Source organism: Platalea leucorodia (genome assembly GCF_965183815.1).
Source record: "Platalea leucorodia genome assembly, chromosome: 7".
NCBI classification, from domain to species: Eukaryota; Metazoa; Chordata; class Aves; order Pelecaniformes; family Threskiornithidae; genus Platalea; species Platalea leucorodia.
The window spans coordinates 53,298,642-53,325,211 of NC_138829.1; the positions used below are offsets into that span (position 1 = coordinate 53,298,642).

The window sequence follows — 26,570 nt, forward strand, 5'->3', positions numbered from 1 at the left end:
AATGCTGTACAGCTTTGCGCTGAGTTTTAAGAGGACTGCAATCACCCGATTTTATTTTTGGTTCTGCTGCTCTTTGTAACCTGCATGGTGCAGAGGACCTGTTTCTTCTGGCAGCCTTTAAGACGGGATAGAAAAAGGCAGAGGAAGAAAGTTCGCATTCAGCGAGTGCCAGGTTGTCAAGGTTTCCTCTGCTCTCAGACATAAATTTTTTCTTCTGACAGACTGTCGTGGTTTAACCCCAGCCAGCAACTATGCACCACACAGCCGCTCGCTCACTCCCCCCCCCCCCCCGTGGGGTAGGGGAGAAAATTGGTAGGGTGAAAGTCAGAAAAAACTCGTGGGTTGAGATAATAACAGTTTAATAATTGAAGTAAAATGAAATAGAATGGTAGTAATAATAATAATATAATACAATAATAATAATGTAAAGCAAGTGATATACGACACAATTTCTCACCACCCACCGACGATGCCCAGCCCGTTCCTGAACAGCAATCGCCCTTTTTTCTCCGGCCAGCTCTCCTCAGTTTATATACTGAGCATGATGTCATATGGTATGGAATAGCCCTTTGGCCAGTCTGGGTCAGCTGTCCTAGCTATGCTCCCTCCCAGCTTCTTATGCACCTGGCAGAGCACAAGAAGCTAAAAAGTCCTTGACTAGTGTAAACTCTACTCAGCAAGAACCAAAACATCAGTGTCTTATCAACATTATTCTCATCCTAAATCCAAAACAGAGCACTCTACCAGCTACTAAGAAGAAAATTAACTCTATCCCAGCTGAAACCAGGACACAGACACAAGAGAGATTTAAAACCGTTTCATAATGAAGTGAAGCTTCCAAAGCAGCAACGTCTGCATCTGATACAAGGTGAAGAGCAGAGCTCAGGACCCCCTGTATAAGGCAACATCATCATCATCATGGCACACATGGGAGCATTATACCAGGTTTGTGCTTGGCTTGTCACAAAGCTCCCCCTGCATGAGTCTCAAAATCCTGTGCTGCTTTCAGCCTGGCTTCCAGAGGAGCCGTGGGCTGGTTTAGCCCTGCCAAGGACATGGGTCAAGTTCAGTCTGCTGGCAAAGAAAGTGTCTTTCACGAGGCTGCGTTTTTCAGCTTCCTTCTCCATTTGCATTGCTTTCTGTTTTAATAAATTGTGGAGTGCTGGTGAAATCCCCAAGCACCTGATGAGTATGGGTATTAAACCAACACTTAAAAAAGCCAGATCGGGCAAGCTTGGTCACTGCTCCCTTGGCCTGGTGGCCATGCGGGACGTGATTAGCAGGGCGCTGATAGACGATTTAACTGATAAAGACTGAAAAGGCAATAACATATAATTAGCACCAGTCAACATCATTTTCCGGAAGAATCAATCTCAGCCGAGCCTCAACTCGTTCTCCATTGGGACCGCAGGATGGGTTGCCAAAGGTAACAGCACAGGGGTGACAGGGGAAGGATCCAGCATCCGACCGCTGAGAGTACAGCCAAAGGGTGTGAATAAAATGAACAGATTCACAGCTGGCTGTTGGCTTGGATGCTGGGAGTCACCCAGAAACCACTGACACAGCAGGTCTGGTTTCATTTTCTGTGCAGACACTTGACATCACAGAAGTGAGGGGATGTGGATGCAGCCGGAGAGTGAAGGGGGTGCAGGAAAGGGACAGCTCTACCCCGAGCCCGGCTCTGTTGTCCCTGAGAGCTCAAGGCTGTAAGACCACGCAGGTGAACCAGTGTACATGGTCTGTCTGTCCCCTCTGTCCCCTCTGGCTATCATTCCTTGGAAGGAGGCTGCAGACATCTTCTTAGTAGCTATTTGATTCAAATGCCTAACAAATAGCAGGAGGAAAGTTCCTGATGCTCAAGGCACACAAGTGTTCCTCAGTTCCCACCAGCAAACTCTCCGGCCACTTTTCTCCAGCAAAAGCAGGGAAATCAAGGTTCAGCAATGTTAGTCTCTGAAAAAAAAAAACAAGCAAAAAGCTTTCAGGCTTCCATCATTGATCATCAAGAAGCCAAAAAGGCATAAAAGTAGAATTTTCTTCCCTTTGTGAGTGACTTTTAGAGCTGCAGGGTTGACCCTGGAGTGCTAGCGGGTAATGTGTCATGAGCTGGCTCGCAAAATGGCCCAGCTCCTGCCACATGCCGCAGGGCTGGCAACCTCCAGTAAGCACCAACATCTCGCCGTGCCTAGCACCCATGGGGCTCTGGCCTCAGGGCTGCCTGACACCCAGCAGCCCCCGTTCCTGTGCGCCTGTCTGCAGCGTGTCCCACAGCAGCAGTGCCCTGACTCCTTTGGTGGCCAACGCGGGCTCCCACGCTCAGCACAGAGAGTGCAAGGGAAAGCAATCTCATGCCCTGCATGCTTATCTCGCGGATAAAACAGCAAGGCACTTTTGTTTATTGAGTGCCGACAAATGGCGCTGTCTTGGCTGCAAGATCGGCCTCCAGATCCCACTCCAGGCACAGCTGCTGGCAGGGAGCCCGCAACTGCAGCCACCTATTGCCATAGGAGCCTTTTGGCAGGGCTTACCCCCTCATCCCAGGGGGAAATTGCCCTACAGCATCCCGCCATCTGCATCTGCCCCCATGCAGAGGCAGCGTCGGATTTATGGGGCATTGCAGGATAGGGAGCATCACTCTCTTTCCCTGGGGTGTGTGGCCGAGCAATGCCAAACGAACGGTGCCATTTGCTCTGGGATTTTACGGTGTTCCCCACTCTCCACAGCTCATTCGTTCATCTGCCCTTCCAGCACCGGCAAACAACTGAGGGAAATCTGCAGCCGCATTAACCTGCTTTGCTGTTTCTCAGGGGCAGAAAGGTGAGATGGCTGCATGCCACCTGGCTGGAGGGTGAAGTGGACACTGAGGACACAGCCATCCTGCTGTAGGTGAAAATGAAACAGCCTGGCGCACAGGGAGAGTCATGGCTTCCCGAGCTCACTGCCTTGCCAAGAGCTGCTGCCAGCTCCTTCAGGGCCATGTTATTTTGGGACCCCAAAAAGCTGATTGATCCATTTGTGACTGCCTCTGCCCTCCAGCTGTCGTTGATGCACAGCAGTTGTCACAAAAGAGCCTGTTTAAGCAGCAGGATCTTCTTTTCCCTGCCCAGGCTGTGACCAAATCATCTGTTGTAAGGGATTTTTGAGGGGGAGACACTGTCTTTTCTTGCTCCTCTCAATGCACCAGGATGAAAGCCTCGCCAGGATTGTCACTCAGCCTGATGCTCCTGCAGCACATGAAGGCTGTGCCAGGCCCCAGGAGCCAGTAACCTGCGGTCTTGGGAGAGAGCAGCTACAACCAGCATCACAACCTGTGCTTGTTCTCAGCTCTGGCCTCGGGGTGAAGCTAAGAATCACAAGGATTTCCTTTTTCTCCAACCTGGATGAAAGAAAACTGAAAACATTCATCCCGAGCCATTGCTACTTCCAGAGGGAGTGAAATCCTCTGAGGACTGGGCTGAAGAAAATTCATACCTAAGCTCATGTCCTCCCCCAGCTATCCCGTTACCACCTCCCTCGGCCAGCTCTCCTGTCCTACTTCTCACTGTAATCTAAAGCTTCTTTTCATCAGCCCAACAGAGCATAGTTAGGAGTCTGACCACCCAGGTTCATCAGCCAGGTCCCTTCTTCACGCTGTGGGGAGAGATGAGCATCTCCATAGGGGCTGCAGCCACCCTCTGCATGAGCCCCACTCTCTCCTGGACACGCAGATTTGCTCTTTCTAAACCTGGTGATGCTAAACACCTCCAGAAGACCAGGTCTGGCCCGTGGCACAGACCCGGCAGAGCCAGCGTGGCTGGGACACATCTGGGGTTACTCAGATCACTGTGTATTGCCACCTCCTGTTCATACCCAAAGCTTTGAGCTCTTGGTGCTGCCTTGGAGCCATCCCATGGGTAGACCTGCAGCACCCTGGTACCTTTTTCTTATCAGGAAAAAAGGTTTTCTGCATTAGGAGGGAAGAAAACTCAAACATTTCTCAAGCTATTTGTGTTTTTCTTAGAAATACCAAGGTTTACGCTTGTTGGTTCAAGCAGAGGGCTGACAGGGTGGTGAAAGTCTGGAAACTTACAGCAGCTTGAGCAACTAAAAGATGAGGAATATCAGCTTGCTGTTTTCCCAAGTCACTCACTAAATGTCTGCAGACAGTATCCCTCAAGCTCTCATGTCCCATTAGCTAAATCAGACCTGCCCAACTTCTCTGTGATGTGTGAGGCTGTCTGTCTCCCCTGTGACTGACCTATATTCCCTGGTGGCCTCCTGTGACCCTGCATCTGATGGCCACCCAGGGCCTGCCTCAAGATGTGGCTCCACCTGGTGACCCAGTGCATGGGAGCAGTGACCCAATGGGACTTTGTGTGTCCAGCCAGGAGGTGCCCGGAGATACCTCCAGCTGCAGCTCCCTGCTGAGATGCAGTGAAAACAAGGCAGAGCAGATGTTTTCAGGCTTAATATATCCAGGGTAGAAATCCTGTCTCTCCCTTTGGGCAGTGCTGGTGGTTTGTTATGGGTCACCATTGAAATTCTCAATCCAGGAGCAAAACTTGGCCACATGGCTCCGAGGAGGGGTCCAGGCAAGAGCTGCCTCCGACCCATGCAAGCGTGGTCTCCCCTTATCCACAGGGCAGCTTCAGCAGAAGCAGAAGCAAGACTTGCAACCATCTTGCCTTTCTAGAGAAAGCAAGTAGAGATGTCTGATCTGCCTCCTGTGCCTGCTTTGTTTCTTCATATACTCTGTTGCTGCTGTCTTATCTCCTGCCTGAGAAAGGCAGCCCCAGCCTCTCATTCCTTCCACATGGTAATGCATTCAGCTTTCTGAATTTGTTTGCAGGTTTTTTTCCCACCAATTTAACTAATTGCTTTCTGAACACAACATTTATATTTTGGCCTCAAACATCTCACAACAATGAATCAGCGTTAGAACTACGCACAGTGCGGAAAAAAGTACCTCCTTTTGCTTATTTGCAGGTGATGTTGGATTATTTCATTTGGTGCCACCTAGTTGAGAAACAGTGGATGGCAACCATCTATTCACAGTCTTTATCCTTTCCCAGGACATGTAATACGCTGCTGTAAAAAGAATTAAAAATACTCCGTAGTACTCATCTCTGAGCATCCCTCCTGCCCCTTGCACATTTTCCAGTTCCACTATTTCTTCTCTGGAAAAGACAAGAACTGCACTGGCGTTCAATGAGCAAACCAAGCAGAAGGATCTTAGTCCCGGCCTCCCAAAGCAACCTTCTGCATGGTTCAACCTACAGACCTACTGTGAGGCAGGAAGGGTAGAGGCTAAATTTTCCATCGTCATGGTGCCTGCCTGGTTTCTACATTTCCCAGTCACCGCGTTCCTTCAAGGTAGCTGAGAACTGGAACAAGCATCAAACTCTCCCCATGGATTTTCAAGCCACACAGATCTACACAAAAATAGTGCTTTAAGCATAGAGTTTATTTCCGCAGAGTTCAGGAAATGGACACATGCTTAATTGTAGCAAAGGCTGTTTTCTTCATTTTAACAACATACAACTGATAAGCATGGTGGGCTCACTTCGAGGCAGCCCTGGGCTCGGGCTCTGATGCACCAGTGTCTAAAAACCAGCCCCACACCTTTCCCAGTGAAAGCTACTTTTGGCTTTAAAGGCTGAAAACATGCTGTGATCCTCCTTTTGGGGGAAAACAGTGAATTTAAGGACCATCAGATTTCCTTTCCCTTTTAAAAGCAACAGCAGCATGACACTATCAAGTATGGACACTGTAGGGTACCAAACAGCAGGAATTCGTATCAATTGGCAGGGTATCTTCTAATGCTCCCTCAGTTTTGTATTAAGCTCGGTAGGTTCATGGCTGAACCATCCAGTCCTCAACGCACCACAGGTATCTCCTTTCCCTTATCAGAGCAATCCTATGGATGTGCTGAATTTTACAGTATTGCTGTCTGGCCACAGTACACAGACAAACTGAACACAGCCCCTGCAGGCTCTCTCCCATCTTCATATTTCCTTCAGACCTTTTACTGGGAATTATACAGCATTTTACTGCTGGGACCATGTAAACAGTTTAACCCCCTGCAGGATGTAGTCAGGCTTTGCCTTGTGTTTTTTTATAGAATTAATAAACTGATTTGAGCTTTGCCTGGGCTTTCATTTCTCAGCAATCTCTTTTATTAATCTTTGCAGGGGCTGGAAGCTTCTTACCTGAATCTGTCTCCTGGCAGCTAGAGGACTGTCGTGGTTAGCAGGACCTGGAAGTGGAGGGTGATATGTGGGAAACACACTGTTTACCTTCCAGGGCCACTTGGTCATTCTGCTGGAGATCTGCAGGTTTATGAAGTAGAAAAGGGTTTAATTATGAGAGTTAAAGAGGTATAGATGTTACAGTCAAAAAAGGAGGAAAAAAAATATTCCCACTCCCAAAGAATTTCTCCCTTTATTTTTAAATTTTTTGTAAGGGGGCTTTTCCTGGTTGAATTTTGGATGCATCAGGATCATGCACAGTAAAAACCACAAAATCTGCCAGATCATCACTAGGACACTGGAAGGTGCCTAATAGGCACCAGGAAAAGCCAGATAGCTGGAAAGGGGAAGAGACTTCTCCAGTATGTTATGGATCCATGAAAGAAGCCAGAAAGGAAAGCAATCTTTTGATCCAAAAGATAAATGCCACATTGGGATTTTTTTTGCTTCTTCAACCATCTACTGCAACTGTAATCAGCGTTTCCTGGCTATAGCAACTACAGGCTTACAAAGGAGTTACTGTGCCTCAAAGAGATTATTGATGAAGATAGCACACCTGAAAATAACGTGCTTTCCATTGACTCTCATCCAGCTCAAATATTTGCTGCCAAGTCAGCTGAAGGAACGAGTGGTCAGATGGTTGCTCTGATAAAAGCCAGCACCTCCGTATCCTCAGCTGGGTGCTTGCTTCGGTGTCACTGCAAAGAGAAAACCAGATGCCAGTGAGGTGGCCCAGCCCAGCAGCTGCCACTCAGCAGTGAAAGACGAGAGAGAACAATACTTGCCTGGGGTAGTTACTTAACTTTCCTTAAGTTATCGGCCCAAATCCTGAAGAGCTGTTCTGCTGATGATGCTGTTTAGGGTTTGGTATCACTTGTGGACCTGTCCTGGTTGTAGCCCATACCTAGAGTAACCTAAACACCTAGCACTAACCTGCCTCTCTCCTAGCCCAATCTACCTGTAATCTGGAAGAGCTCTAGTTCTGCTGATGTCTGGATGAGCCCTCCGTAGAGTCCAGCCTACCCAACCCTTATTTCGGCATTGCCTAACTCAGCTGTTGCCTGGCCATTGCAAACGAAAAGCCTCATCCTGTTGTATCTGTGGATGCTACCTTATGCTACTTGTAGACTTCCTTAGCCTAGCTTTGCCTAGCCAAAAGCCTCCTGCATCTTCACCAGAGGCTAGGCTAAGCCTACGCACTGTCCCCTCTAGACTAGCCCTAGTCATATGCTTAGCTCGTCAAACCCGTGCCCCGAATGTTGTGTTTCCTGGCTTAGCCTCACTGCAGCAAAGCCAAGCTACAGGGACAGCATTAACTCAGCTGCAGTCTGTCCTGCGCTTTGCAGCCAGCAGTACCCAAACAAGAGCTCTTCCCCCATTTCTGTGCAGCACGGACAAGCTCACCTGTGTCTTTCTGCTAGCAGGTTTAAAGGGACCTGGCTCTGTCTAACACCTCGAGGCATTTATGGATTAGCAGACCATGCTATGAAACAGTTAAGTGCTTATTTTATTCCCAGTGAGAGCAATATGCCCAAATGCATCTCTCCAAAACTGGAGGAAAGAACAAATACCTCATTGGTATACATCAAAATTACAGACAAGAACGTATGACACAGACTACCAGGAAAAATGTACATTCAAAAGAGAACTGCTGACTGGAACCCAACATGAGACTTGAGGGGCAGCATGGCCTAAGAAATCAGATCTGAGGAAGTCCCTAAGCCCAAGGCAACAACTCAAGTCCTTGTCCACTGCTCTGGTCTGGACACTAATCACTCCATGGGCTGAGATGTTAGAATGGCCTTGGGAAAAAAAAAAAGCAGAATGATTTTATGCCTCTCTTTCAATAGTATTGATGGCAGGTCTGAAACACAGCATCAGGGAAACCAGCGATGATTTTTCACAGGGGGAAGAAAACACCAGGATTTCTCAGACCTGCAGCTGCAGGTTGACTTCGGGTGTTGCAACCTGGCATTTTTATACAGACTTTTGTTTTTCAGACTGAGAACAGCCCTTTAAATATTGCTTAGAGAGTGGGATATGCTGAATCCAAACCCGTCTTGAAAGAGTTGAATTTATGTAGATGACAGTAGTCTTTCAAAAAGCTTGCATGAAACTTCCCACTGTCATTAGTGGGTCATTAGTTGAGGCCCATTATGAGATGGGGAACAGGAAGAGAAGGGCACCTCAGTAGTCAATGATTGAGCAGTTAAAACGCAATAAACACTTCCAGCCTTATACAAGATGTTCAGACTGCAAAACGGGGAGGTTAGCTCAGCACAGTTTGTGCCAGTCCCACAACAGTGCCTATTTCACAGCTGGTCAGACCAGTTTTTAAAATGCAAATTTAAGTCATGCTTTTCACCAAACTTCAGAAGGGGTCACACCTTCACTACTACATGGGCATATTTCACTGGGAGGATGTGAGGAATATCCCTTTGAAACTGCAAGGGAATTTTTACTTTCACTTAAATTAGAGTCTCTCCCAGAACAGCAGGGTTACGGATTTTTACTTATTTGTAAAATAAAACTGGAACTCTGTTCAAGACAGAGTGTGTAGGTCTCATCTAAAAAGCCTGGCAGGTGCAGCAGCCTAGGGACAATGCAAAATTTTATTTCCAAAAAACAAGAGCTATTTTGCTAGAAATTAGTTTCTTCTCTTTTCCTCACGAATACTTAGGTTTTGGTTTGGGCTTGAGGGAACTGGAAGAGATTTTGTAGAAAATAATAGAAAAAATTTTCATGGGGAATACAGTTCACATTTTCATGTGAGCAAAACACACCATTAACAGAAATAGCCGAACAGTCTCCACCGCACCGCAGGCCTTCATAACGCAACTGCTCCTCCACTTTCCCATCAAGCACTGGAGCACAAACAGACCCAAATGCTCACACCCAGTGTTTCCAGCAGAACACAGTTTCAGGAATAAGTTATAAATAAATATACGTAACATGAGTATTAATTAATTAAAGGCTACTTTAGCCACTACTCAACTGACAGACACTTCAGTCTCTGAATTTCTCCGTGTTTCTGAAATCTAAAGCTCAAGGTCAAGAAGCAGAAGTACAGAATAGGCTTATAAATGCACTCTAAACTGCCTGGAATTGGCAGCAGTGGCATGTGAGCTCAGTAGTCTGCTCACAAGTAAATTGATGTCCAGCTCCTCGGGAAGACACTGGCCCTTGAGGTGGAAGCAGCCCCAAGACATTGTCACTCCAGGTACACAGAGGGACGCCATATGAAACCCAGTTCTTTCTGCTAGGTGCTACATCATAGCTATTGCGGAGTCCTCAGTGCTGCTCTCCTGCTCCAAGCCCACCCGGCGGATAGACTCCCAGTATTTCTGCCGTCCCAGCTCAATGATGGTTTTGACCTCATCAGCGATGTCCTGGCGGCCACTCTCTTTCATGGCTGTAATCAACTTGCTCACACAGTCAGGATCCTCCGAGTTTTGCTGAGCCCATGAGAAAAGCATGTCCAGGATCTGCTTATCAAGGTCGTCTCTGAAGAAAAGGGAAAGCACAGAAGTAATCAACACACTCTCCTGACTGTCAACCCAAAGAGGCCTTACCTGAGTCCTAGCCCATGACTGGAGGCCCAAAGAAGCCATCCAGACACACAAAGCACTCAGTGCCTTTTCCCCACCCATCATACAGGAGTTGCAGTTCCCGCACTAAAATCTCTCTAGAAATTTTTTTCCTAATGGAAATACCAAATTAAAGCATTCTGCTTCTGAATGTAAATTCCCCACAGGAACAGTAGTTTGGTCATAACAAGTCTCATTCTCTCCTGCTGCTCTGGCTCTTTGGTCAGACTGCATGTCCCATGACATACCACAAGCTCTGAATAAAGATGATATTCACAATTAATGCCATAGACCACTGCTCATTGTCAGAGATGGGAGTCTGGCCAGGAATCCAGATCACAGAACAAAACAGGAATGCGACTCATCTGAACTACAAAGCTCATCAGGTTTGTTATTTCCCAATCTTGTTTTTCAAACATAAAGCTTTGCTTTATAAAGGCAAGAGAAAATAATCAGTTTTCCATAAAAAAGGTAATGTTTTGAGAAGAACCATTAGTCAACCCGCCTTTTATCCAGTGAAACAATTCCAGTGGGAAAACTTTCAACCAGCCAAGCATTAATTTACACTATTACACTGCGGATAGATAGATAGATAGATAGATAGATATAATGTATCACTGTTGATCACTGTGTCCTATCTTACCTGTTATTGTATCCTATGCGCTCAATCTGCTGATAGGTCAAGCCCAGGTTCAGGCCAATGGTCTGCCAGTCAGCTCCCACGCGCCTGGCAATGCTCAGCAGGTTTGCCTGTGTCAGGTAGCCAGTCTCAGCATTGCCCAGGTTCAAGGGAGGAAAGGAGAAGCCGTTCAGGGGACTGGGGTTCTCACCCCAGCGGGGTTTCAATCGCTGTGTCAAGGAGAAGAGAGAGAGAGAGAACATGCTGAACAAATTGTTCTTGTAGAGGACAGTGTCTGGCCATTCAGTCTCCACACTGAAATTTCCTTCCTCCTACTGGGGAGGAAGGAATATCTTGGGGCTGAAGAGTCAGGCTGTAAGAAGCAAGGAGCACTTGAACTGGCAACGACCAGCAATGCTCGCTGCCTCTGAAAAATATCAAATCATAGTGTTTATGGTCACAGCTCACACTGGAAATTTCCTTTCTTGTCTTTACAGAGTATTTTTCAATGAACCATCTCCCCAAAGCATATTTGCCTCAGCAGTAAGAGAGCACTTTTAGTCTAGATTTGTAGTTGAGGTTGCATGTGTCAGAAAGGGATGTGAGATCACGGCACATGATCTGAAGGGAAGCATTCGGCCTACAAAGGTATTTATTGTTTTAAGCTTCTCAAAAATCAATTAAATTCCATAAGCAAAAGTTGCATTTCTCACTGTAACATACAGCCTAGCCTTTAAAGGCCAGTGGCTCACACCAGAATACTTACACTCAATGCCTGTATTCAAATCCAGCCTAATTACCTCATCCTAGACCTTTCTTTTTTCCTGCTGCATCAGCTGTGTGACTAAGAAATGTATAAACAAAACAGACACTTCCCTTAATTACAGCGAGCTTCCTCCTGTTCTACATCTCTCAGTCATTCAAAGGATCCACCCTCTCTGACCACCCATCCAACAAGCCTGCGCTTGACAGGCAAGACGAGCAGGAGAGATGGAGACCACTCCCAGCTATCCATGTTTCTCTTTTCAGAAGAGGTCATGAGGAGTGGGAAATCTCCACCATCACATGGTTGGGCAGCCATTTCTTGCAGTCATTCATTGCATCCGTTCTCGCGGAGGAAGACAAAATTAGCTAAGCAGGAGGGCCGTGCTCTTACCCCATCTAGATTAATTTTTCTGTAGGAGACAAAACAACTCACAGGCAGTTTGATGGGCAGAGTAGCAAGCCAGAGGGAGTCTGGTCCTTTCCTCCTCCTGCTGGCATCTTCAGGGATGCTCTCGGGAACTGCCCCTCGGTAGAAAGAGACCTTTGCAAACAGAAAGCATGCAGTGAGGCTCAGATTCAAGCACCGTGGCCAAGCCTGTTTGCACCATGTCTTTTCTGTCTCGGAAAGAATGAATTCAGCATTTCTCACCTATCCTCAGTCCATAAATATGGCCTCCCAATTAAGTGCAACTGGGAGGAGCACTGAGGTTCTGCCATAAAGGCTGGACTCACTGCCAACACCCCAAGAGTTAATGGCAGGAATGTAAGTCAGAAAGCTAAGTGATGAGTGGTCCTTCCAGACTACTCTTCTTGTTTATTCAGGGTTAATCAGTGAAATGCAAAGCCAAGGGAAAGAGGGGAGGAAAGCAGTCATGCCCAGCGCTCAGAGATTATTATGAGGAGCATTGTAAAAGCAATGATGATGATGATGAAGGAAGAAACAAAGTCAGTGCAACTGGTTGCTCACCTGGCCTTTTACAGCTTGGCCTTTCCTGTCTACAGGGGAGGTCACATAGATTTCCTTCATGTTCTTCAAGTGGGAGTAAAAAATAAATGAGAGACGTCCATCCACGCAGTCAGGGCGATCTGTGCAGAGAAGGAGCAAACACTCAACTTGTGCAGAAAACTGTGCAGCTTTTCAAGCCTGGCGAACAGCCCATCGTCTACAAGCAGCCTCCATGCTACTACCTACTCCTTCCACTCATGCCTGAAAGAATTGTAACCCCCCCCTTCCTTGCTGGGTGACATGGGAAAGCAGAAAACACTGGCTGTGGAGAAAGCAGGTCCTACAGGTGAAAAAGGAGAATGGCCACAAGGTGGAGATCAAGTTCAAGAACGGAAGGCAAGACAGGACAAGACATTCAGATGGAGTCAAGTCCATCCTCGGCACTTCCCTCCCATCCTTGGTCCATTCTACCCCTTGGAGGGTAGAATCAGCTGCAATACATCCTGTAATGCACAAAAATAGGTCACCTATCTCTTCACCATTTCTGCAGTGGGTGCAGAAATAGGAATAGAGCTAAAGGGAAAAAAATATAACCAGGTACAATATGGATATATATGTAATTATCTAGAAATTAAGTTAGAGTCCAGCCTAAATCAGGACAGAGGGACAGACTCTGGCCTCATGAACTCCACTGAAAGACCAGTGCACTTTATTATTCTTCACAGAATTGTGCTTAATTTACACCAATGAAACTGAGCTGTACATTCAAGTTTTGCAGAAAATGGCACAGTTTGCAGCTGTAACAGATGCAGACACATTAGGGCATAAAACACCATCTTGAGTTTTGGTCCTGCTCCCTCTTTTCGTCTCTTCTAATGGCTCCATTAGGGGGAATTCTTTGCTCTGGATTATTGCAGAAATACCTTCTCCAAAAAAAAATCTTTATATGTCTTCTCTCAGAAATGGGCAACATTAATTAGATCACCATGGGCATTCCAGTGTGGTGTCTAAGATGCCAGGAAAAGGGCATAGATGGCTGCAGAAGCAGATCAGTCATAAAATAAACACACTTGGCTATTGCCCTCTGCAGGCTACAACAGCATGAGAGGAAACGAAAGCCTGCAAACAGCACTTTCGTAAGGAAAAGTAGACACAAAAGTTGGGTGACCAGAGAATATGACAAGTTCAATGTCCATGGGCTAGCTGCTGTGAGTAGTGGGCGAGCTGGAGACAGAGGGGAATGCCATGGAGGAGTACAGCCCCCAGCAGAAACACGCCTAGGGCTAGAGAAGCACAAGAGGTAGGAGCAGAAAGGAGGCCAGTACTACCATACCCATATCGATGCTGATGCCTCGCTCAAAAGCTGCAAAAAATTGCTCTCCTTCAAACATCTCCACCATGTCGGATGGCTCAGGTCCTCGATAACGGTCCTGCAGCTTCTTCAGCACTGGGTCAACCTGACAAGGATGACAATACAGGATCCCATGTTTGGTCTCAAGCATGTCTGTCCCCTGACCCACATCCCTATCCATGGCATTCCTCTCACTCACCTTCAACAGGGAAAGTCCACTTTGCACGGAAAGGACGTAAACAAATAAAGAAACACCCACCCCATCCTATCCCAGGTACATTCACTACAGACAAGTGGTGCTCTGAGTTTTGTGGCTTCCCTATTTCTCCTCTCAAGTAAAAAGCAGAAAAGCCTATGTGGACTAACAAAGATAGGCCATCCCAAAGCTGCCATTAAAAAAGCATTTTCAGCAATGTCTCTATCTTTTCAACAGGTCAGTAACCTTCAAAGAATTTATCCTCCCCACAGTATGCCATTAAAAGACATTTTCTGTGCAAAAAGCCACATGCTACAATAGCACACAGCTGAGGACACCAGAAAGCTCATTTTGGCTTTGCAGCCTGTGATCACATTGTCAGACCTGGGGTCTCAGAGGCAGTGCAAGAGTCAGCCTAGAGGCAAGGTGTCTATTCTTCTTTCTACTTGTAACAGTAAATCTTCTCTCTTACCTCATGACCATCCCTGGCAGGAATACAGACACCCCCAAACCCCGATCTCACTGTGACTGCCATTGCTGCCTCCTCTGGAAAAAATTTTAGCCCAGAACCCAAAGATAGAAAGAATCTTTACAGATGTTTATGCCCACAGGTCATTTCAATACAGGAGAACAAATAAAGAAAAAACAGGAGCAACCAGACCAGAGGATTAGGCAGAGAGTTGGATATGCAGCCCAGTTCTGGCAGTCTGATAAAATAACCCTCACCTCACTGAGCTGCACTGTCTGTCAAGGTACAAGCTCTACAAACACAGATGCACACTTACTTTGCTAACATCTGAAGCAACACTGCTGAGGGCTGATACCCCTAGGGCAGAGGCAGCAGAAGAGAATGCGTGAGCGCTTTCCATCTCCATCTGCACAAAGTCAGCCAGATTAGCTCAAACTAATAGCATAAACTAACCTGATGTTGCACTGAAGCAGATTAAGGAGGGCTCATATGTTCTGTTCCACTGCTTGAACTGTCAACAGCAAGGAACATCAGGAAGAGCGCCATTTCTAACCACTCCAGCTGAAACCAAAGCAGTGCTTCTGCCCACAATACTATCCCATGTCAGACAAATGATGTGTTAATTTTAACATCTTTGACTGAAGTTTAAGCCAACATGTTTTGCCTCATGTTTGCTGGACACTAACAGCATGCACATGGCCAGTTACTGTGGCCCAGCTGATCTTAGCAGCGCAGTCCTCAAGGTTCGCAGGGGAGGAAATCACTGCATGGCATCCACCGCTACATAGAATGAGTTTTCCTTCTTCCCCCAGCTCCCAGTGAGCCGGTATCACACTACCAACACAGTGTGGTGACAGCATACCCCAGCCATGACCCTGGGGCACTGAACAGGACCATTTGGTGCACTGCTGCCCTTACATCCTGCAAAGGGAGGCCCAGGAAGCTCAGGAGCAAGGCAATGCAACCCAGATCAGACCTTGTGCTTGGGGACACACTGTAGCAGGACTTGCTCGGGGTCCTTCTTCCTCTGCAGAGCAATGAAGTTCACCTGGTACATACGCAGCCGCTCATAGACTTTCTTGGCAATGCCTCCAATGTAGGTCTTGGTGGTGTACCACAGCCAGTACCTGGCAGACAAGGAATTAAGAAAAAGGAGGGATCCTGCCTAGGAAGACAAGCCAGTGTCACACCCACAAGACTGTAAAAAATGATGGGTAGAGACAAAGTGCTAAGCTGGGCCTGACTTACAAAGGGAAAAGGCAACAGGCAGGGTTAATAGCATGACCCCTGGTCAGAGTGTGGGAAAAGCAAGGCCAAGGAATGTCCCATCTTTTCCTCAGGACTAATCCTGCACTTACCAGGAGAAGTGAGTGACTTCAAACACTGCATAAAGATGGGTGAATTCCAGCACCACCTGACTGGTAATGTCATCCCAGGTTTGGCCCTCCAGGTCGCCATGGAGAAGATGCAGCCTTGACCGATCCAAATTTAGCCCTAAAGACAATAATGATCAAGAGATGCTATATGCAGCAGAAGCCTTTACTCATGGCTTTACAAACCCAGCCACAGTTTTGGGTGATTCACTTTTTAAAAGCACCAAATTAAGGCTCATGGCCTTCTCTTCAGCATCCAGGACTGAACTTTGGTCAAAGAAGAGCAGCAATAAAAGGATGAGGCTACACCAATGCTTCCAGGATATTCTGGCAGAATATGCAGACTTAAACTGATACTGTGCTGATTTCCATCAGCAGATTCATTAGACAACTCCCATCACCAATATCTAGGATTATTAATTAAGTTCTGTCTCTTTCTAAATGTACATCCCACACGCTTCTCAATCCTGATGCACTTCAGACATACAAATACCAGGTAGTGTTACAATGGAAGCCAAGCTGCACCCAAAAAGCTTTTAATTCTTCACAAGAAAGCCAGGAAAGGTCAAAGAAAATAGGAATTAAGAGACACAGGGTACTCAGCACACAAACAGAGGAATCCCTGGCAAGGCTGAGGCTGTTTATAGCAGTATTCAGAGTGGGAGATGGCTTAGTGTATGATCGTACACTTTTAACTGCAGTGGCTCAGCACCTGACTCATGAGCAACGAAGTAAGAGAGAAGGCAGACCCCTGGAGGCAGCATGTTCATTACCTGTTTCAAGCTATTTCCAATCATGAATCAAAGCCCTTTTACAAAGCATCTCCTCAGCTGGTGAGAGTGCTTCTCCAACCCATCATACCAAAACTAGCAGTCTAAATACACATGCAGTTCGGCAGAGAAATCCATTTTCCAAGGCCATTCTCCCAGCTCGTGCTGCTGGTCTGTGAAGCCCAGCGCTGGTCTGCTGGACCTGAACTACCTTCAGCTCCCACCACCCTGCACCACCACTCACTCAGCAGACACACCTTGCTGTTCCTGCAGGAAAAGCAGCAAGCTTTATTATTAACAGGAGAGACAAACAAAATTCCCAGCTTGCCATTCATGGTTTTCCGCATATGGCATTTCTCTTTGCCAATTTGGAGAATAAACTGACCTGTGACCCCGGGCGGGAGGGGCAGCTGAATTCTCACTGGCCTCAGAAAATCCACCAGGGAGTCCTGGGAGAGGCAGAGCAGGGGACTGGCTCTGCACCCCGCCTCGGCCGTGATTTCCTCTACCTCTTCTGCAGAGACCGGCAGCACCTGGATGTGGAAGATCGTACGGTGAGTGGAGCAGTCAGGCACCCAAGCTCCCACGTCACTCACTCAGTGCCCCCAGTACCCAGCAGGCAAATGCTGCTCTTGGCTAAAGGCCTGGTGAGAAATGGAAGCACAGTGAACTTTGGCTGAAGTCTGCTCTAACACTGGTGTCGACCTGGCAAGCTGGGACAGACCAAAGTATTACAATAACATTTAGCACTATCTAGCAACACTACAGAAAAATTAATTTTAGTAGGGTGGCTTTAGAATTAGATCCACATAAATAATCCCCGCCCCAATCTCACTCACTGAGCTATTCTGCCAGGCTCAGTATGTTTTCCAAGGCAACAAGAGGCAAAATCTCCTTGTGTTCCCTTCACAGCAGCTACCTGCTGATCTGCCAGAGGGAGCACTGGCAGATCTGCGAGGAGATCCCTTTCCCATGCAGGGCAGCTTGGAGCACAGCCCATTTTGCAGGCAGGGAAGCTAAGACAGAAGGTGATCTGAGATGGGTCAGCCCATGAAGCATCCATGTCAGACACGAATTACCCTAGGGCCGACATCTCACCTTCGTCTCCCCTACTTGGCACGGGACAACAGCTGCACTAGGGCTTACCAAAGCTTGTGTTTTAAAGCATGCATACCTGCAGCTTGACACTGCGGGTCTCTTCAGTGACTCCAGGAGGAAAGGTCACTTTGATGTTTGGATCCACACTGGAAAAGAGCAATGTCCCCTCTGTTGGCACTTTGCATTCATTTTGCACAAGTCGAGACACAACGAGGAACCAAGAGAAGTGAAGGACACTGCAGTGAGCCACATGCTTCTGTAACAGAAGACAGGGAAGAAGAGAAAACATATAGGCACATAACATAATACAATAAAGGCAGGAAAATAAGTGCCAGTAACAGCCGAGCAGATGAAAGCACTAGAACAGGGATGAAGCATGGCAGGCTGCAACTCATCACCTTCAGGAGACACACCTCCATGAGAGAGGAAATCTGGAGCTGAAATCCACCACAGCTGGTCAAAACACAGCTCATGAGATGTTTCAAATGGGCTCACTCTTGGCTGGCCAAAACCAAAGAGAGGAACAGAAACGATGTGTGTCACTGGTCATTCCAATCTGCTTACCTTTGATTTTCTCTTTTGCTCCACTCTTGTTCTCAGATCACTCCAGCTCTGCCCACTGAAGGTCCGAACTACCACCTCACGCTGCTGAAGGGTTTGAGGGGAGGCATATGGCATCCAGATCTGCACCTCCTGGCAGAAAAGCATTCCCGTGAGACACTAATAGAATGGATAAAACCAAGCCTAGCTCTGCTCTGTGGCTTCCTGTACAGACAAGAGGGGGAGGGCGAAGCACAGCCCATATGCAGGGAGTGGAGGAGGAGATAAGAACCTGCTCTGACCTGCAGCCTCCCTGGAGGTGACAGTAGATGTCAGGTCCGCTATGTAGTGTGACGGCAGGAAAAGTTCAGCAGCTTTTGGGCAGAAAGGGCAAAGCAACTTTTGCAGTGAGTTGCGGTCAGCCATGATGGGGCTGGTGGTGTAAGTACTCACCAGCTTGAATGAAAACCACAGAATCAGACTTTTAGGGAAGGATGTGAACCATTCTCCTTGCAGGCTAAGGCCAAATGCTGGAACAGCATTTATCCTCTGGCACAGGAGGAGGGTTGTTAGTGAGGAAGGTTATAGCCCAGCTCAAGCAGGAGTAGTGAGGAAGGCAAAGGAGCCAGACCAGCACAGTGCCAGGCTGTGTCCTTTGAGTCTTTGCAGCGGGGCTTCTTTGAAAGGCAGTCCTGCAGCTACTTAAAAGCAGTAGTGATGGGGGTAGCTGTCTCAAAAGTCCCAAAAGACTCTCTCAGAAGACTCTGCCAAGCTACTGCAGAGGCAGATTGATCAGGAGTTGGCCTGGATGTGTCCTCACCTGCTGAAATTTGACTCCATGAGGCTGCAGCTCCAGGACTCTACTTAGCAGGACATCATGGTGTCTCAGCTTTACCCACTGAGGGTCCGGTGCGAGGGTTTGGAAGTAGATCCGCAGAGGGCCAGAGGCAGCCCCCGGTGGAAAGTAGAAATGGATGCCACAGGCCAGGACCGCTTTGCAGCCTTCAGAGGTGACAGTAAAGCTTCCAGAAGAAATGCATGAATGTATGACACCATGCAATGACTTCAGCCCTCCAAAAATCAACAGAAGAATCTCCTACCTTGTGTTGGACTGGCTTACTGAGGTCATAAGCTCCTATACACACACGCAATACCCACCATGCACCAATCTTATCTGGGACCTTGTTACAACACTGTGATATAAGTTCCTAATAACAGAGGCTTACCTGTCCTCTCCTGATGCAAGGAAAAGTCTTTGTAGCCCTCTGGCACTGGATTCATCTGTGGCAATAAGAAGGTTTGGGTGGGAGGAGGAGACAGAGGTTACTTAAATCAAGGTAGGCAAGAAAGGCTGAACTTGCATTTCAGTTTTAGCTTAATCCTAATCTGACAGAAGTCGCTAAAGGAACCCTGCTCACACTGCAGCGGGCTTCAGATCAAGCAGCAGCAGGAGGACGGGAAGAGGCCTAGGGGTCCCAAGATGCACTGGAAATGCTGACTCTCCTCCAGGAAAACTCAGAAGCAGGGGGAAATAGAAAATATTTCAATCTACCAGCCCTGCAGATCTCAGGGCCATGTTTGATTGCCTGGGACCACCCCTGGGAATCAGCGCTTGCTCTTGTGAACGTGAGCACCATTGGGAAACCCTGCTCAGATTCCTGCTCATTCATCACCTTCATCTCAGGCAAAGAGCTGCTCCTCTGCAGCACGGAAACCACAGGAAAGCAGGAGGTAACTGCACAGCAGAATGACCTCTTACTGCTCTCTGTGCTTCTAGCATGAGCCACCACAGCCTTAGGGCCAGGCAGCAAGTCCAAGAACTGGTGCTCACCTCTGCTAAAAAGGCTGGACCCCTTTAGGGGCCTCTCCTGATCCGTTTCCCATTTTCACTTCCATTGTAAAACCTTCCCTAGCAAGCCCAGTTCCAGGGACCACTGAGCCCTTCAGACGGGGCTTGGGCTTGTGAAAACAGAACTAGTACTGTCTGTATCCTTACAACCTAATAATTATTCCAGACAAATAAATACTGATCTGATTCCCCCCTGCTTGTCTTCTCTAATCCAAACTCATCCACACCACGCTGGGCTGAGTGAGGGAACAGCTGGGCAGAACCCACAGCAGCAGAAGCCTTGCAATTACCAGCCTGCGGGGATGGCTCAGTTTCTCCTAAGGGATTGCCTCGGAGGCGCACGAAAGGCGAGGTCTGGATCTCGGGGGGGACGGCACGGAGGCAATTGTTCTGCAGATCAAGTCTGGACAAGTTGGGCAGGCTGGCAAGCGAGGCAGGGACCGTCACCAGGAGATTGCTGTGGAGATGCAGCCGCCGCAGAGACTTCAAATTGGCTGCAGGTTAGAACAAGAAATGACCCCCCATCCATGCTGTTAATTGCATTGCACATCAGCTCTAACCCTCCTGCCGCTGTCCTCGTCACATGCACACAGACACACAAGAAGAGAAAAGCACAAGAGCCCAACATCTCTTTACCTCACAAAATAAAGGGGTCCAGGGAATTAGCTGAGAGGCAACGCAGCCTCCTCTGTCCTCTGCTTTTCAGCACCCAGCTACGAGTATGGACGTAAGATGCTTCTGTAACAGCATCAATGACAACCCTGGGCACAAAATAATACAGGACCCAAGAGTCAGGAAGCTGGGCAGCAGAAGTCAGAGCCCGGTTCCGTGGAGTGGTCTACACTGGACAGCGCAATTTCAAGCCCAGATTTGCATCCCATTAAACCCCAGCTCTTCTGTTTCCAGTCCTGGGTGCTACCCAAAACCAGCCAGGCCAGATCCTCAGCTATTGTAAATTGTACTGGAATCTTAGCAGTCTTGCTGATCCACAGAAGCAGAAAGCATGGTCCAGAGAGTCATTAATGCTCAAAGGGACTGACTGAACCAAGCATGTTTCTTCTGGATCTCCCTTCCATTTGGCTCTAACGTAACAGATGGTTTGTGCTAAGAACTCTGGGGACAGAGACCAATGGCCTCAGGGGTCCTAGACCGTACCAAAAGCTCAGCAAGCCCATGTCCTTCTTTTCCCCTAGAAAATACTTACCTAAGGAGTCTGGGATGCTTGATAAGCGATTCCCAGAGAGATCCAGCTCTGTGCAGTTGTGCAGATTCCCAACTTCTTCAGGGAGGAATTCCAAAGCATTTTCCGAGAGATCCAGGTCCTGCAGCACTGTCAGCTCCCCAATGCTCTGAGGTAAGTCCTTCAGCTGATTTTTCATAGCAGAGAAGAAAGTCAGCTTGCTCAGAGAGCCAAAGTCCTCAGGGAGTGCCACCAGGCTGTTGTGGCTCACCAGGAGCACGCGGAGGCTGGGGAGGTGGAGGATGCAACTGGGCAAGGTGGAGAGGCTGTTGAAGCTGAGATCCAGGTGGGTGAGACACCTCAGGTTCCCAATGTCTGGTGGCAAGCTTGTCAGGGAGCCATGCTGACACGAACCAAACTCATCCCTGGCATGGCCACCTGGGTGTGGAGGGAAATGGAGGAAGAGGTCAATATGCTACAGGGGTACCTCACCAGCCTCACGTGAGACTCCTCAGCACAGAGACCCAGAAGATGGGGAGTTACTGATCACAATGAGCAGCACTGATACTGAAGTACTCATAGAGAAGTGGGTTTTCTGCTCCTTGCCTCAGTTTCCTGATGAGTAAAAGGGACATAATGATGAGGACCTGTTATGAAATCAAGGTCACTGGTTGCCACAGTCAACCAGTAGAGCTCTGCTAAACACATCTGGAGTTGAAGCTCAGAAAGAGCCAGGCCGCTCCAGACATCTACCACCCTTCAGCAGGGTGGCCCATACTCCTCCAAGCCTCCCACTCTCCTTCCCCACCTCTTCCCCACCAGCACCAGCAGCCAACACACAACACTTTATGGACTAAGATGACATTCCTTGCCCTCCAGGCTTTGCCCATGCTGTTGAGGGATGAACAGCCCTGGGAACTGATATCTGCCCCTGGCAAGACTGGAGAGCAGATGTGAGGAAAGCAGTGAAAATGTGGGGGAAAAAAGCAGGTAATTCAGTATTGTGTAGGCCAGGCAGCACAGAGAGGGAAAGATACATGTCCCCCACCCCAGCTTGTGACACTCAAACTGGAGAAGGGCTGCACCCACGGAAAATAAGTTGAGCAAATAAAAGGAAACTTCCAGAACTCTCCATTTCTTCATCATTTCCTACTCTCCCTCCACTGTTGTCTATTTGTATACACATACAGCAGAGGGCACCAAACATTTTTTATGCTGCACAGTGGTAAAAAATGAGAACAATCAAACTAACAGACACATTTGTACATAAGAAAATCTTAGCAAACTATTTTATTGCACTTCAGGATGCTCAGGGTGTGTGTATATCTCACAAAATACGCCTGATAAAAGGTATTTGCTGTTATGCTCACCTTACTAAAGGGGGAAAAGACAAATGAAATTATTCACATGAGATATCTGTGGCAGATATAGAAATGAACCTCAATCTTTTCAGTTTTCAGCTAGAACCCTAAATTCTGGCCACAATCTCCCCCTTTTTTCTCTCATTTTCTTTTAAAATTCCACCTCCCAAAGAGCAAATGATTCTGTCTGATACAGAAATCATACTATTTGTATTGAGATCCTCCTACAATAAAGAGATGAGAAAGTCAAAGAATGATCTAATATTTATAGGTCTAACAGTTATTACGGCTTGCCAAATTACGTGCATGCCCTAAGTCATACTTTTGATAAAATGTTGAGCAGCCTCTTCTGGTCTGTCTTGAACTCTGCTAAACCTATGCTCACTGACACTAAGCAAGGATTAAGCTGGGATTGATTCAGATGGAAATGCAGCAAAGACAGCTCATCGTACTCCCAAAAATGAAAGAGGGGCTGAATATTTACCAAAAAACCCAGCACCCTTCAATCCCCCTCTCGTTGCGTAACTGTGGAAAAAAATGTTCTTCTTCTAGAGGATGGCTAAAGAAAATGCTGCAGCATCAACCCAACCAGACTCCAAAAACCGGTCCCCAGGCAGCTGTAGAAACAAAGGAAGGAAATAAGAGTCTAGAAGCTGTATCTTGTTGAAATCTGCATGCAGCTCTGAGCAAGGATAAGAGCCAAAGCTGTAGTAAGGGGCACTAGAACAAAACAATTCCAAGGGCAGTTTGTCCTGCAGATGTGGAGAGAAGGAAAAAAAAAAAAAAAAGCTGAGCCTAGAAAAGTTGGATGGTGGCGGGCCCAGGAATTTACCTTTGAGCACCAGGGATTTCAGGTGCTTCAGGTGAGGAAGGATGCCCAGCGTGGTGCCAAGGAGGTGATCGTTGCTGCTGAGCCGGAGGAACTCCACCTGGACCACCTCTCCCCGTCGCCCCTCGAACAGCTGGAGGAACCGGTGGCAGCCGTCAGGATAAACATCCAGGTTCAGCCTGTTGTCTGCAAGGCAGGAGCCAGAGAGCGCAGGAGCCCCCGAAGCCCCCTCCCCGCACTCGTCCCCGAGCCCCAGCAGCTCTGCCATCTTCTGCATCTCGTCCACGGGGTCTGGACATGCTCTGACTTGCCAGGCAGGCAGGCACCAGCAGCACCACAAGGCAGCTGGGACAAGGAGGAGGAGGAAAGATGGCTCTGAAAGAGAACACAAGTGCATGATGAAGGCCTCCTGCCCCAGCCCAGAGTGGCTGGAAACAGTTTATAATCACAGCAAGAGGGCAGGAGGGATTACACGCGTGTTACTGAAAGCTCTGTGGGCAGAGAGCACAGAAATGCAGGGTGACGGATGCCACAGAGGCTTCTCCTCCTAGGGAAAACCTCTGAGTTTTCGCAGCCAACATCTCGGCAGGGAATGGAGCAATTACCCACCATCAGAATAAACAGCAATATTAACTTCAAAAGATGTAAATGTAAATGCCTATGCCTTACGCAGATTTCAAAGTGCCTTAGCAGGAAGTTTTACAAGTGAAGGGGGAAACCAGGGCAGGGAGAGATGAGCCAGCAGCAGAGCCCGGAGGCTGCTCACAGGCTGCAATGGGTCCTCGTCGAACCCCGTTGTGAAACTGGGTGCCAATGGGATAAAAGTGAGCATAGATGAAAACGGGCAAAGGGCAGCAGAGCAAACGTGGCAGGGCCAGGGAGGGGGTTAGCGAAGGCACGTCCGTGGCACAGGAGCGCTGGACTGCGCAGTGGGACTGGGGCTCTTGCAGATTTGCGTCCGCAGGGATGCTCTAATGGAGCAAACCAGGCACAAAGCCATGGCTGGCTAGTTACCAGCTAGTCCTTGTTTCCTCCCCTCACAGCACCCTCCACGGATAAAGAGAAAGGGGAAAAGCAGATATCACATAGTGCATGCTAAGGATTTAAACCTAAAGGAGCAGAGGTATGAAATTTGAACAAATTAATTATTCCTCTGCCTTCTTAGTGTGAAGAAGCCTTCATCCACCTAGGACTTTCAAAATCAGCCGCCATCATCACAGCACACTGGTAGTGCAAAGATGAGCAGAGGCACCACGCTTGTTTTTATACCAGTAGTCACATACTTCCAGGTCCCCCCGTTTCCTGCTCGTTCCACTTCCTTTATCTCTTGCAATGCCTCCTGAGCTTGGCAATTAAACTAGTTTATGGTGTGAATATCAGGACTTTTAAACCCTGCCATGGATCGAATAGGCGAACGTAAGTTTCGAGTGGGCGATGCAGAACTACAAAACACTTGTAACGGCTTTAACGTCCAAGGCCAGCAGAAGCAAGCTAATGCCCCTGCAACACCCTGAGGAGCAGGGCTTGTTACTGTTAGCCTGTGGGACATGGCAGCACTGATGTTCCCAAGGCATAGTCTGGGGGGAGGCTTCGCCCCTGGCCCCCTGAAAGAGCAGAAACCTTACCGACACACAAGGAGAGGAAGAACAGGTAAATGGAAACTACTGCTTTAGTAAAAAAAGCATTTGTTACAAAAAGGCTGCGCGCAACACACACACTCTTACAGACACGCGTAAGCAAGAAGACCATCTGCTATAGCTTTGTAAAGCTATTGGTGGTGAAGGAACGAGAGGGCAGCTCTGAGCTGGCCAGGATGGAGGGGCTGGGAGACCACAAACGCAGCCTCAGGGGCGCTGCAGGCACCCGGGCGCGCACACGTGCAGAGGCCCAGGCCCAGGCCCAGGCGCTCGCCCCGGGCTGCCCTCGCCTGCCCTGCCGCCGGCGCGGGCAGCCCCAGGCCCCCATCGCCCCACAGGGCCCCTGGGCCGCGGCTCCGCGCCCGGGGACCCCCCGGCAGGACCCACAGCCGAGCAGCCGGGCCACATGCGCTCTGCCCCGCTGAGCACGGCCGCGCTCGCCTCACCCCTCCGCACCTGGTCCCCGGCACAGAGAACCCGGGGCCCGACGGCCCGGCCCGGCCCGGCCCGGCTCAGCCCCGCGCCGCTCGGCCCCGGCGCTTCCTGCACAGTTTGCAGGCGAGCGGCGCCGCCGGGGCGGGACGAGGCGGGGGAGGCGCCGGATGCGGCGGGACACGGGGCCCGCGGCGCTGGGGAGCCAGGCCCAGGCGTCCCGCTCTCACAAAAATGTCACAAAATGAGATTTTCGTAGCACCGCCACGGCCTCGGCACCTCGGCCGGTCCCGGTGCGGCTCCCTGGGCTCAAACACGAGTTCAGCCTGCGGGGAGCCGGAGGCGCGGGCAGCGCCTGCTGTCGTGCTCACTCGCTGCAGATTCAGGGAGAGCAACGCAGCGGGAGCCGGGGCCGCAAGCCCGGGAGGGCACAGGGCCGGGTGCTGCAGAGCCAGCCCTCCCTCCGCCCGGAGCCATGGGGCTCTGCCCCGGCTGGGCCTTGGCTGCCCAGGAGGGAGCCTGCCTTCAGCCGGCCGTCTCGCAGGGAGGGCCGCCACTTGGTCTGACGCAGCGTCCTGGCGAGGCCCCGCAGCCTTTGTGCTGCTCCCCATCGCGCTTCGAGGGGCAAAGCCGGGTGTTCCTGTAACGGCGGGTTGCCGGCTGGTGCCTCCGCGCTGTGGCACGGCGGCGCTGCTGCATTAATGCCCTGGGCGAAGCGCCCCTTGCTCAAAGCTGAACACAAGCCGCACGGCGCCCTGAGGGAAATTTCTCTTCCCACAAGGAGCAAACACCATCTGCTTTTCTGAAGCACCTCCTCAGCTACAAAACTGGGAGCCTGGCTGTTTTCTGGCGGCGCCAGGGAAGCGGAGAGCACTCTCACCCGCGCAGGGGGGTTCTGGGGAGCCTCCAGGGCAGCAAGGCAGGGGTGGCCAAAGCGTCCTCACAGCCCGGTTGCCGCAGCGGTTCTGCTTTATTTGGGCCCGGCGGATTTTGGCACAACGTTAACTTTTCACTTTTATGTATTTCCCTAATCCAGGAAGGATTCAAGCAAGCCAAGCGCAGGCGGTAACTCCCGCAATCCCACGGCGAGACCCTGCCGCTGGGTTTCTGACTCCCGGCCTCCCCGGGACGGGACGGGACGAGCCGCCCGCTCCCTCCCGTGGAGAGCTTCTCCTCAGCGGCGGGGCCTGCGCCTCCCGGGAGGCCCCGCCAGGGCAGGGCACGGCGGGTGGCGTCGCCCGGCCCGCGCGGATGCCGCAGTTTGGGGGGAAAAAAACGACCCTGAAGACGGAACATCAGTCTCCGCGGCCCCGCGCTGAGGCGGCCGCCGGCGGCCCGCAC

The 26,570-nt window shown here is 49.3% G+C and overlaps 1 protein-coding gene across 3 annotated transcripts; it reads right to left on the reverse strand.

The window, feature by feature from the left end:
* Positions 1-1,632: 1,632 nt before the first annotated feature.
* On the reverse strand, positions 1,633-26,538 carry PIDD1 (p53-induced death domain protein 1). Of its 3 annotated transcripts, XM_082317229.1 has the most exons (19): positions 26,110-26,538; positions 23,164-23,535; positions 21,242-21,408; positions 20,995-21,157; positions 20,081-20,284; positions 19,168-19,222; positions 18,762-18,963; positions 17,966-18,094; positions 17,478-17,657; positions 16,689-16,836; positions 15,519-15,654; positions 15,137-15,287; positions 13,478-13,601; positions 12,166-12,284; positions 11,632-11,739; positions 10,458-10,663; positions 6,784-9,731; positions 6,189-6,308; positions 1,633-1,953 (listed from the first exon to the last, which is right to left on the reverse strand). In XM_082317229.1, exons 2-17 carry the CDS (start codon positions 23,435-23,437, stop codon positions 9,494-9,496), a joined length of 2,604 nt encoding a protein of 867 aa, XP_082173355.1. In that variant the 5' UTR covers positions 23,438-23,535; positions 26,110-26,538; the 3' UTR covers positions 1,633-1,953; positions 6,189-6,308; positions 6,784-9,493. The 3 variants fall into 3 exon arrangements, with proteins under 3 accessions (XP_082173355.1, XP_082173354.1, XP_082173356.1); XM_082317228.1 differs by having other exon boundaries at positions 20,995-21,408; XM_082317230.1 differs by lacking the exon at positions 26,110-26,538 and adding an exon at positions 25,254-25,326 and having other exon boundaries at positions 20,995-21,408.
* Positions 26,539-26,570: the final 32 nt, after the last annotated feature.

Excerpts from the sequence above, each read along its gene's own strand:
- PIDD1 (XM_082317228.1), bottom strand. The coding sequence starts at position 23,437 with ATGCAGAAGATGGCAGAGCTGCTGGGGCTCGGGGACGAGTGCGGGGAG. Across the intron at positions 13,602-15,136 it reads AGTGTGTCCCCAAGCACAAG|GTTGACCCAGTGCTGAAGAA; the intron begins GTCTGATCTGGG and ends CATCCTTGTCAG. Across the intron at positions 10,664-11,631 it reads CTCTGCCCATCAAACTGCCT|CGATTGAAACCCCGCTGGGG; the intron begins GTGAGTTGTTTT and ends TCCTTGACACAG.